The sequence below is a fragment of the Muscardinus avellanarius genome (assembly GCF_963383645.1).
Source record: "Muscardinus avellanarius genome assembly, chromosome: 3".
Taxonomy (NCBI): Eukaryota; Metazoa; Chordata; class Mammalia; order Rodentia; family Gliridae; genus Muscardinus; species Muscardinus avellanarius.
The window spans coordinates 9,283,465-9,295,482 of NC_137788.1; the positions used below are offsets into that span (position 1 = coordinate 9,283,465).

Here is a 12,018-nt window from a genome sequence, read left to right on the forward strand (position 1 = left end):
GGTCTTACCCTTTGACCCCGGGGTGAGACTGGCCATCTCTCAGCTTAGAAGGAGAAGCCCTCCCTGACCACCCATCCACGGCCAGCTTTGGCCGCCTCTCCAAGCCCCTTCTCCACCAATTTTTCCCGCTTCCCGGGCCCAGCACCCACTGCCTCCCTCTCTCCCACCCGGGCCCTCGGCGAGTCCTAGCAGCTCTGCCTCCACAGTCTCCCAGCTCCCGGCCCCCCAGCCTGCCCTGAGCCCGCTCCCCTCCGCCCTCTCCCGCTCCCCCGGCGCAATGGCCACAGCCATGCGGCTTCTCTCCTCGGCGAGACGAAGTCGTGGCATCATGGTGGAGCTTCGAGCGGAGCCTGGCCAGTGCAGGTTTCCCCGAGCACCAAAAATATAACGCCTATATAAAAAAAAATAATAAAACCAAAAAGGTCAGGAAAGGCCTCCCTTGAACAAAGACACAAGGAGAGCGTGGCGCACGCCTGTAATCCGGGAACTTGCTGCCCAGCTTCGCACCCAGCCAAGCACACGCCCTGCCCCGCGCTCCTCCCCAGGCCTCAGTGGCGCGCCCTGGGCTCCTCGGCGCCCCACGTTCTGTTCCCTTCTCTTCCTCTCCAGCATGTCGCCCTTTCTAACAGGCCTTTATTGTCTCTGTTGCCCCTCACTGAACAGAACTCTTCCCTCACTGGCTGCTTGGTCTCTGATCACTTCCCAGGACTCATCCCACAGCCGGAGACCCACATACCTTCAGTGTTGAATGACTGAATGACAGTCCGTATCATATCACTCACCCCTTGAACAAGCAGAGAAGTATTCCTCCTACGTGTGTGTGTGTGTGTGTGTGTGTGTGTGTGTGTGTGTGTGTGTGTTACTGGGGATTGCATCCAGGGTAGAATGACCTCCGGGGATTGCACCCAGGTAGAATGACCTCTGAGATATATCCCCCAGCCCTTATTAAGTTTTAGTTTGAAGCAGGGTCTCCCTAGGTTGCTGAGACTGTCCCTGAGCTGCCATCCTTCTGTGTCAGCCTCCCAAGTACGGATCGCAGGCGTGTGCCACCACCCCTGGCCTTACCCACATATGCTTGTGGCTGCAGGCTCCTGAGAGGCCACCTGGGTCCCCAGGGCAGGGGACCGGCTCTCCCTGAGCAGATGGGCAGCCCGATGGTCAAGCTCTGGCCCCGGCACACAGGACGGGCCTCTGGGGCTGGTGCCTGTGCCTGTAGGTGCTGGGCTGGGCCACGTGCTCCTGCCCAGCGGGCAGGCCGTGCTCAAGAAGACCCTGGAGCCTGATGCAGGCTCAGTCCCAGCCTGAGGGCAGGTCATCAGCGGGGCCTGGACCCAGGTGCTTCCTGGGAGTCAACTAGCAGGTGTGCGCGATGCTAATGACCGCCCAGGAACGCGCAGGCAGGGAGGTGGGCGTGGGCAGGGCATGGCGGGGTGCGCCGTCTCTTGTTCTGCTCAATGACTTATTTCTGCAGTGTTTCCTTGGATGGATAATGGGACCGCTTCCAGGTGGTGGGTGGAGAAGCTTCCCTGGGCCCGGTCTGGAGGTGACTGCATGCGCGTGCGCTCCTGCAACAGGCCCTGACGTCCCATCAGCCTCTGGTCTCACAGCCCAGAAGACCCTGGGGATCCCTGCCACCTGCCCCATTCCTTGGATCTGAAACTGGGGGGTCAAGTCTTTGCTCCCATGAGGATGGGCCTGGAGGAAGCAGAAAGTTCAAAGCAGCAAAGGCTGGACATGGTCGCGCAGACCTGTAATCCCCGTACTTGAGAGGCTGAGAGAGGAGGATCGCAGGCTCGAGGCCAGCCTCAGCAACTTAGCGAGACCCTGTCTCAAAACAAAAAATAAGCCGGGCGTGGTGGCGCACGCTCGTAATCCCCGCGCTTGGGAGGCGGAGACAGGAGGATCGCGCAGGTTCGAAGCCAGCCTTGATGGTTTAAGAGACCCTGTTTCCAAATGAACATATAAAAATGGGTCTGGGAGTGTAGCCCGGAGGTAGAAGGGCTTCCAGGAACCCCAGTACCACCAAAAGCAAAACAAAAAATAGGGATAGGGGTGTAGCTCAGAGGTAAAATGCCCCTGGGTCCATCCCCAGTACCGCATAAATAAATAAATAAATATAAAATAAAAAGGGCTGGGGGTGTAACTTGGTACAATCCCCAGTACCAAAGCAAAAGAAGAAGAAGAAGAAAAAAAAAAAAAAACTCAACAAAGCAAAACCAAAAAGCAGCAAACAAAGGCCGCAGAGCTGGTGGTGGCAGCGGCGGGCCTGTCTTTGGCCTCAGAACCAGCCTGGGGGGAAGGGGTTCTTGGGTGGCGCCCTCCCCCCAGCTTCGCACTCTGGGTGCCTTCTGATACAAACCAGAAACTGCTTAAGTAATAATGAGCCCACGGGTTATGAGCGACAGCTGCTGGGTGCTTCTCGGTAAAGACCTTGGTCTCAGGCGCCAGGGGCAACCCCATGAGGCTCAGATCTCGCTGAGGCCTGAATGGGGGGCCTCAGTTTCCCAGGGGGTCACACCTGGGGAGCCTCCGTCCAGACCAGGCCTCCCTCCCGCCTCCTGTTTATCTGGTGAGAAAGCGGGTCCCTGCACAGAGGGCCGGCCAGGGAAACCCCAGCAGGATTTTCTAAATGAACGCACAGGGACGGGCAGGTCCTTCCTGGCCGGGAGCGCGGCCCACCCGCCCGTAGTGACAAGGCGGAGGAAGGCTTGGATGGAGGCCGCGTGGCTCGGTTCCGGGGTTCACTTTTGGAGTGGGGACCCGCCCTGCCCAGCCTCCGCACAGCTCCCTGGAGGGAACCCCGGAAGGCAGGTCCCACGTCCACCGGGCCTCCCAGGGCCCCCATCTTTGGTCACTGTGTCATCTGGAAAGTACCCGTGAAGCCAAGTCCTGCTCGTATCCGTGGACAGGACCGCTGCAGACTTGGTCCCACCAGCTCCCGCCCTCGCGGGGAAAGTTGAGCTACAGGCAAAGGGTAATTTCAGGTGGTGGCATCTCCCTTTTTTTGTCTTATTTTTGTGTGTGGTACCGGGGATTAAACTCAGGGGCATTCAGCCCCCAAGCTACACCCTCAGCCCTATTTTATTTTTATTCTGAAACAGTCTCGCTAAGTTGCGAGGATCTCACTAAGTTGCTAAGGGCCTTGCCAAGTCGCTGAGGCTGGCTCCCAACCCGTGATCCTCCCGGGCCGGCCTCCCAGGGCCCGGGATACCAGGGTGCGCCACCAGGCCCGGCTTAAAATGAGTTCTTATCCAACTTTGCTGAAGGGTAACTGGCTGGCGCACAATACCCCCAACCTATTTAGAAGTATAACTCCGAGTTTAGGCATAAACCTATACCCATCACCAGTCCCCAAAGGAAAAGAAAGATACTTCCATGGCTGGGAGAGTTTCCAAATAATAAAATGTTTGAGGAGGAACATTTTTTGTTTTTTTTTTGCAGTACTGGAGATAGAACCCAGGGGCGTTCCACCTCCAAGTTATACCCCCAGCCCTATTTTTTGTTCTTTATTTTGAAACAGGGTCTCACTGAGTTACAAAGGGCCTCGCTAAGTAGCTGAGGCTGTCTGTGAACCACGATCCTCCCGTCTCAGCCTCCCGAATGCTGGGATTACAAGTGTGCGCCACCACACCCGGCTTAGGGAAAGCCTTTTGAAGAGCTGTTGTTTATAACCCGTGGACTCATTCTTACTTTTTTTTGGGGGGGGGACAGGGTTTCAGTGGACGAACTGAGTGGCATTAGGAATGGAAAGGGGCCAAGGCCAGAGGCCCCACCCAGGGGACGTCTTGGCAGAGGCAGCAAGCTCAGGTCTGAATGTCGGCACTTTGTTGACCCTCTGCAGTGGCAAGCGGCCAGCCAGGCCACATCTGAGCCCCAGAGCCTCGGGCCTGCTCCCTGCCAATGACCGGAGAACACAGCCCCCAGGCGGGGCAGTGATGCCGCCAGGGACTTAGTGTTTTCCCCAGAAATGACTTACGTTTGCGTGAACACGCCAGTACCTTGGAACCGAGACGTGAGTAATGGTGGCTCTTTGGTTTCTTGAAAATTCTGAGTTATAAACCAGGCGTGGTGGCACATGCCCATAATCCCGGTACTTGGAAGGCCGAGACAGGAGGATCGCAGGTTTGTGGCCAGCCTCAGCTACTTAGTGAGGCCTTCCGCCACTTAGTGAGACCCAGTTTCAAAATAAAAATTAAAATAAGGGTTGACGGTGTAGCACAGAGGTAGAATAACCCTGGGTTCAATTCCCAGTAACACACACACACACACACACTCCAAATTATACACAGGTATGGCGTCACACACCTGTAATCCCAGTACTTAGGAGGCTGGGACAGGAGGCTCGCAGGTTGAGGGCTAGCCTTAGCAACTTAGGGAGGCTCTCACTAACCACGCAAGAATCTATATCCAAGTAAAGATTAAAAAAAAAAAATGCTTGGATGTATCTCAGAGGTAGAATACCCTTGAGTTCGATCCTTAGTACCACATAAAAAGAAAAGAAAGAAAGAAAGGGAGGAAGAAAGAAAGAAGAAGAAAAGAAAAGAAAAGAAAATTCCGAGTTATTAGTCCTGATTCGAGGACAGGGGTGCCTTGGGCTTTCTCAAGTCCTCCAGAGCGGGTCCTGGGGAGCTTCTCCTGTCTGCCTGGCAGAGATGCGGCCCAGGTGGGGGAAGAGGGTGGATAAGGAAAACCAAGCCCATCCCCTGAGAGCAAACGCCTTTCCAACAGAGGACTCTGGAAGCAGAGGAGGTTCCCTGGCAACCAAGAAATCGGGCTACCCCATGGCCTCAGAGACAACAATACCTGGGGGACAAAAGTTACAGCCAGGACACGCGCCGTGCTCGAGAGGGTAGAGGCTCAGCTGGAGCCCGGACCTGGGTGTGAACTGTGGCTCCGACCCCGCTGCCTGCTGAGCGGGGTGGGCTGCTTCTCTATCTGTTTTCCCATGAAGTTTTGTTTTGTGTTTGCGGGTCTGGGGATGGAACCCAGGGGCAATCGACCTCTGAGCTACACCCCCAGCCCTATTTTTTATTCTTTATTTTATTTATTTATTTATTTTGGTGGCACTGGGGTTCCTGGAAGCCCTTCTACCTCCGGGCTACACTCCCAGACCTACTTTTACATTTTTATTTGGAAACAGGGTCTCCTAAGCCAGCGCGCGCGGCTGGCTTCGAACCTGCGCGATCCTCCTGTCTCTGCCTCCCAAGCGCGGGGATTACAAGCGTTCGCCACCACGCCCGGCTTATTCTTCATTTTGAAACAGGGTGTCACTGAGTTGCAGAGGGCCTCACTAAGTAGCTGAGGCTGTCTGTGAACCTCGATCCTCCGGTCTCAGCCTCCCGAATGCTGGGATGACAAGCGTGTGCCGCCACGCCCGGCTCCGTGGAGTTTTAGAAGCTCATCTCTTTTCAGGCCTCTCCTACCAGGCTCTTGTAAGCGCTTAGATGCACTCACCCTGGCTTTTAGGTGCGTGCGTGGTGCTGGGATTGAACCCAGGGGCCCTTGTCTGTTAGACGTGTGCTCTGCTGCTGAGCGCACCCGCAGCCCTGTGTGCGCTGCCGCCTGGGCGCGCTGGGACCCGGGCCGTGCACGTACATAACACACCCATGGACACCCTCTCCTCCCCTGCGTCACCCACTGAGAAACACTGCCTCAGTTGGTTCGATTTCCTTCTTGCGCTCGGTGCCTGCAAGCCATGATTAATACTGGACCAGGCTTGGTTTCCTGAGAGGCTAAGTGACTCACCCCCCATGAACAGGGAGGTCTGGGGGAGACGGGCCCCTCGATGGGGAATCTCAGCTCACAGGGTCGTGGAGGTCCTGCATGGGCCTTGGCCAAGTCTCTTTCCTGTCTGGTCTCGGCTCCCTCCTCTGTCTCTCCAGAAGATGAGTATTGGAGCCGGGCGTGGTGGCGCAGGCTTATAATCCCAGCATTTGGGAGGCTGAGACAGGAGGATCCGGGTTTGTCCTCAAACCTGTGATCCTCCTATCTCAGCCTCCCAAGGACTGGCGTTACAGGCATGAGCCACCACGCCCGGCTCCAGGGTCCCTTCTGAGGGGATGCACCAGTGTCTCTAAGGACCTTCCGCTAGGCCCTGCCTCTTAAAGGCTCCATCTGTTTCCACGTCTCCACCCTGGGGACCAAGCTCTCAGCAAGTGCACTTTGGGGGAGACAGCTAAACCACGTCCAAACCAATGCGGGGGCATAAACGGAGGCAGGCCATCCTTAGTCCTGCTGACCAGGACCCAGCTGGGGCCAGGGTGACCCAGGGAAGCCCCCTAATGGGCACCCGACTTCATCAAAGCGCCCAACATACTCAGAAAGGTCCCTAGAACCACACGTGGTAGCACACGCTTGTAATCCCAGTACTCGGGAGGCTGAGACAAGAGGATCGCAGGTTCTCAGCCAGCCTCGGCTACCGAGTGAGGCCCTCTGCAACTTAGAGAGACCCTGTTTCAAAATAAAAAAAGAATAAAATAGGGCTGGAAGTGTAGCTTGGGAGTTGAATGCCTCTGGGTTCTATCCTCAGTACAGAGAGAGAGAGAGGAGAGAAGAGAGAAGAGAGAGAGAATGAGAGAGAGAGAAGAGAGAGAGAGAAGAGAGAGAGAATGAGAGAGAGAGAAAAGTTCTTCCTTTTCCCCCCGCAGCTTTCTTCTCTTTCAGGCTCTACCTGCCTGTGGCCGTCTCTATCTGCCCAGGGTACTTTGGGACCATCTGGGGCTGGGGTTGCCAGCTGCTGGGGAAGTCCCTGGATTTCCTGAGCCATGTGGGGCCCGGGTCTTGTTCACCGTCCCTGGTTCACATTCCTGGTTCTTTGTGGGGGGCTTCCTGCCACCCCACTTGCCTCTCTCGGCCTTGAGCCCAGCGGGATGCAGCTGTGCGGGGCGGCCGTGCTGCGCCCTGCGATCCTCCCAGGATCCCGCTGCTGAACCGGCTCCGAGCCAGGGACTTCCCCTCCTGCTCTTCAAAGGACTTTCACACCTGCCAGGGGGCACACGAGCCTCTGGGAGCCCAAGGAAGGTGCCCAGGGCCTCTGACCCCTGTCTGCCCCGTGGAGTCCCTCCGTCTCAGCCACTGTCCTCAGTACTTGGGGCCACCCTGGTCCTCCAAGAAGTGGATACACGAACCAGTCATCACGGGCAGGACACAGTGATATCAGTTCTAGAATTGAGGTACGAAAAAAAACCGACAGAAACCGTCATCGTTTGACTGGGAAGATGGCCGGGGCGGGTTGGGGGAGGGTAGAGTGCCAGGAAATACAGAGAGAGGAGTCAGGGCTGGAGCGGGCGATGAGGGACGCGGGAAAGCTCGAAGATGTGCAGGAGAAGGTGGCCCTTGGGCAGGCTGAGCAGCCTCGAGCACCTGGGAATTTAGGACACCCTGGCCAACTTGATCCACTCTCCTGGGCCTTCTGTGCAGAATAGATACAATGCGTCTGATTTTTTTTTTTTTTTTTTTTTGGTGGTGGTACTGGGGTTCCTGGAAACCCTCTACCTATGGGTTATACTCCCAGACCTATTTTTTACTTTTTTTTATTTTTAATTTGGAAACAGGGTCTCTTAAGCCAGCGCGGCTGGCTTCGAACCTGCGCAATCCTCCTGTCTCCGCCTCCCAAGTGCGGGGATTACAAACGTGCGCCACCACGCCCGGCACAAGTAGGATCTTTTTTTTTTTTTTTTTTTTTTTTTCTTGGTGGTGGCACTGGGGTTCCTGGAAGCCCTTCTACCTCCGGGCTACACTCCCAGACCTATTTTTACATTTTTATTCGGAAACAGAGTCTCCTAAGCCAGCGCACGCGGCTGGCTTCGAACCTGCGCGATCCTCCTGTCTCTGCCTCCCAAGCGCGGGGATGACAAGCGTGCGCCACCATGCCCGGCTAAGTAGGATCTTTTAGCCGGGTGTGATGACACACGCCTGTCATCCCAGTATTTGGGAAACTGAGACAGGAAGATTGCAAGTTCTACCCTAGCCTTAGCAATTTAGTGAGATCCTCAGAAACTTACTGAGACCAGGTTTCAGAATAAAAGTAAAAAGGGCTGTGGGTGTAGCTCGGGTGAAGAATGCCTCTGGCTTCATTTTCCAGTGCCCATGCCCCCCAATTAGGATTTTTTTTTTGGTGTGGTACTGGGGATGGAACCCAGGGCATTCTACCTCTGAGCTACACCCCCTGCCCTATTTTTTATTCTTTATTTTGAAACAGGGCCTCACTGAGTTGCAAAGGGCCTCACTAAGTAGCTGAGGCTGGCCGCGAACCGCGATCCTCCTGTCTCAGCCTCCCGAGTGCTGGGATGACAAGCATGCGCCACCATGCAGCTTAGTATCTTCTGCATGAGCTTTCTGTAAGGATTCAGGGAACTAATGCCAAAAACTCTCAGCACAAAAAGAGCCCGCAAAGGTGGCTTTTATTAATTCTGTTAAAGAATAGAATTCTCTAGGTAGTGAGAATCCTCCTCCAAACTCACTGTACTTCTGAGGAATTCTGTGCTAAGGAGTGGCCTGGGGAGTCAGAGGGGCCTTGGCAAGCCCCAGGAGGAGGAGGATAGGAGGAAAAACAGACATTCACAACACCTATCATTTTTAGTAATAATAATTTTAATAATATGCAATATTCCATGAAAGGGATGGGCCTCAATTTCCTTAGCTACTTCCTGCAATCCAGGGTATTTCCAAAATTCCTAAGTAATATTTTAGGAAATGTTATTATGTTTATAATTTTACTTTTTCTTTTCCAGTTGAACAAATTTTTTTTTTTTTTTATTTGGTGGTACTGGGGTTCCTGGAAGCCCTTCTACCTCTGGGCTACGCTCCCAGACCTATTTTTTTTTTTTTTATATTTTTATTTGGAAACAGGGTCTCTTAAGCCAGCGCAGCTGGCTTCGAACCTGCGCGATCCTCCTGTCTCCGCCTCCCGAGCGCGGGGATTACAAGCGTGCGCCACTACGCCCGGCGAACAATTTCTTTAGTTATTCTTCACTGGTGAAATTATTGAGCTACAAGTCATAAACATTTTTGGGGGAGGGGTGTTGCTAAGAATTGCCGAACTGGTTTCTGAAAAGGGTTGTAGCATTTACCAGCAAAGTATAAATGAACATTCTGGTTTTACCACAACCTTGGGGTTAGATTTTTTCAAAACTGTTTTTTATAAATTAAAAAAACCCACTGATGACTTAACAGGTCTAGAAGAACATATATCAGAGATTGCTTTAATTTGCATGTCTTTGATTACTAAATAGGTCGGACTTTTACAACTTGTAATTGATTTTATTTGTATTTCCCCTTGTGTAAGCTTCTTCTCCTTCTTCTTTTTTGACGGTGGTGCTAGGTGTTAAACCCAGAGGCGTTCTACCAGTGAGCTTACACCCCAGCCCTTTTTACTTATTTCTTTTTGTGATATTGAACCCAAGGGCATTTTACCCCTGAACTACAACCTAGCCAGATTTTATTTTTTCTTTTGAAACAGGGTCTCGCTAAGTTGTTAAGGCTGGCCTTGAATCTGTGAGCCTCTTAAGTATTGGGATTGCAGGTGTGTGCCAGTGTGTTGGGTTTAGTATCCTTCCTCCCTTCCTTCCTTCTTCTTTTTTGCAATACTCAGAGTTGAACCCAGGGATTTTCTACCTCCAGGCTATACCCCGAGCCCTATTTTTAATTCTTTATTTGAAATAGAGTCTCACTAAGTTGGGGAGGGCCTCACCAAGTAGCTGAGGCTGACCTCGAACCTGCGCTCCTCCTGTCTCAGCCTCCCGAGCCCTGGGATTGCGGTGTGTGCCACTGTGCCAGGCGGTGTAGCTCTTTTGAAGCGGTTCTTTCACTCTCTGTGTATCTCTAATAAGTGTTTACTTATTCAAAACACCAGCCCTTCTACAGCATGGGGCTCTAGATGGGGAAGCAAGTGTCCTGGGGTCCTTCTGTCCACACCTGCTTCTGTGAGTATCCCGCGCAGGCCACTTCCAGAGCTCCTCACGTAAGGGAGCGTCCGGGGTGGTGCTTGGAAAGGGACCCACTAGGAGCAGTTTTCCAAGTGGAATCAGGAGTTCTGGGAGGATGGTTAGCAGTGGAGGTGGAGGTCTCTTTGGCACGGTTTTGGTGGAGGTGACTGTTCCTACCCTATGGGGTCCCCTCTCACTCGGGGACCTGGGACTCTGTAGGGCAGAATGAGACGCCGAAGACAGAGGGTCCTTGGGTCCTTGGGTCGTTCTGGGCTCAGGGTAAACAATGGGCTCATCTTTAATGAGAACACAGAGGGCTGCTTGCCTGTTTCCAAGCTGGGTTTCCATGTCTGAAGACACACACACACACACACACACACACACACACACACACACACCAGGCAGAAGCATCCTTGCCCACGGCCTGCCCCGTGGATGCTCAGTGGATACGCGAAAGGACTACAGAGAGAACCGTGGACGGGGAGGCCCTGGGAGGGACTGGCAGCCCCATGCAAATGAGAAGCCAGTCAGAACGAAGCTGATGACTCCTTCCCTTTAGATCAGACTACCAGCTGAAAAGCCCCAGGGCCTCAGGCTAAGAAAAGCCAAATGCTGTGTTCTGTCCACCAGTCCCTCCAAATAGTCCATCTGCCCTTCTGACCATCCGTCTACCCACCAAACTGTCTACCCACTGATCCTGGGACACAGCCACCCACTGGTCCTCCCATTCATCCACCCATCCACCCATCCATCCATCCATACATCCATCCATCCTCCCATCCATCCTCCCATCCATCCATCCATCCATCCATCCATCCATCCATCCATTTACCCGTTTATCCATTTATCCACCCAATCATCCATCTACCCACCCAACATCCATTCTCTATCCTCCCATCCATTCACCCACCTACTCATTCATTCATCCCTCTACCTCATCTATTTGCTATCCATCTGTCATCCATCCATCCATCATCCATCCATCCATCATCCATCCATTCATCCATCAACCCATCCATCCATCCATCATCTATCCATCAGCCCATCCATCATCCATCCATCCATCATTCATCCAACCATCATCCATCCATCATTCATCCATTCATCCAACCATCAGCCCATCCATCATCCATCCATCCATCCATCCATCCATCCATCATCCATCCATCCATTCATCCATCCATCCATCCATCCACCCATCCATCATCTATCCATCAGCCCATCCATCATCTATCCATCATCCATTTATCATCCATCCATCATCCATCCATCATCCATCCATCATCCATCCATCCATCCTCCCATCATCCATCCATCCATCCATCCACCCATCCATCATCTATCCATCAGCCCATCCATCATCCATCCATCAGCCCATCCACCTATCAATCCCTCCAGCCTCCACCCACCGATTCATTCCACAGCAGTGTCTGTGAGTGGGGACAGGTGGGTGATGGTTTCTCTTCAGCCTCCTGACTCCAATGGTCCCTTCCAAAAGCTTCTTGGAGCATGGCAGAAAGTCGGGTTAACCTCAGCATCAGGAGGAAGAGCCTGCCTCTGCCTTACCCTTCCTCGGGGTGGGGGTGGGGGTCTTGGAGTCCCCTGTGCGTCCCCCACGTCCAGGGCCAAGCTATCTTCCCCTCCCCTCGGTCCCTCAGGTCTGGGAGGCCCGTCGGAGGCGGGCGCTGAGCAGGGGAGGGGTGAGCGCCGCCACCTCCCGGCCCATTAGTCATCTGTGCACGTGTGCTGGCTCTTGACTGCGAGCCGCCCATTCCTGGAATCAGTTCTGGGTCCCCAGTGCGCCTCGAGGTGGTGGGGGGCGGGAAGCAGCCATTGCTCCAGTGACTTCAGGGCGTGCGGGTGAGCGCGACCGCCCGCACGTGGGCGCCAGGTGGGCCCGGCTGCCAGGATGCGCGCCCTGCCCTGCGCGCTGGGGCTGCTGCTCCTGGGGGCGCTGCGAGCCTTCCCGCAGGTGAGCCGGCCGAGCGGAGCTGGGGGAGCCTGGGCCGCCGTGGGGGGGCAGGCGCGCAGGGGATACAGGCTTTGGAATGGGCGAATAGCCACAGGTGGGAGGTCGGCGGAAAGGCCAGCA

At 54.2% G+C, this 12,018-nt stretch overlaps 1 protein-coding gene across 1 annotated transcript in view; it reads left to right on the top strand.

Moving 5' to 3' along the window:
• Positions 1-11,835: 11,835 nt before the first annotated feature.
• Positions 11,836-12,018, top strand: part of TNFRSF8 (TNF receptor superfamily member 8) — a gene marked incomplete at both ends in the record, with an annotated part of 59,454 nt that continues 59,271 nt past the window's right edge. The window contains one exon of the mRNA XM_080691289.1: positions 11,836-11,898. Within this exon, the coding sequence (XP_080547415.1) occupies positions 11,836-11,898 (63 nt within the window). The remainder of the gene's footprint in view (positions 11,899-12,018) is intronic.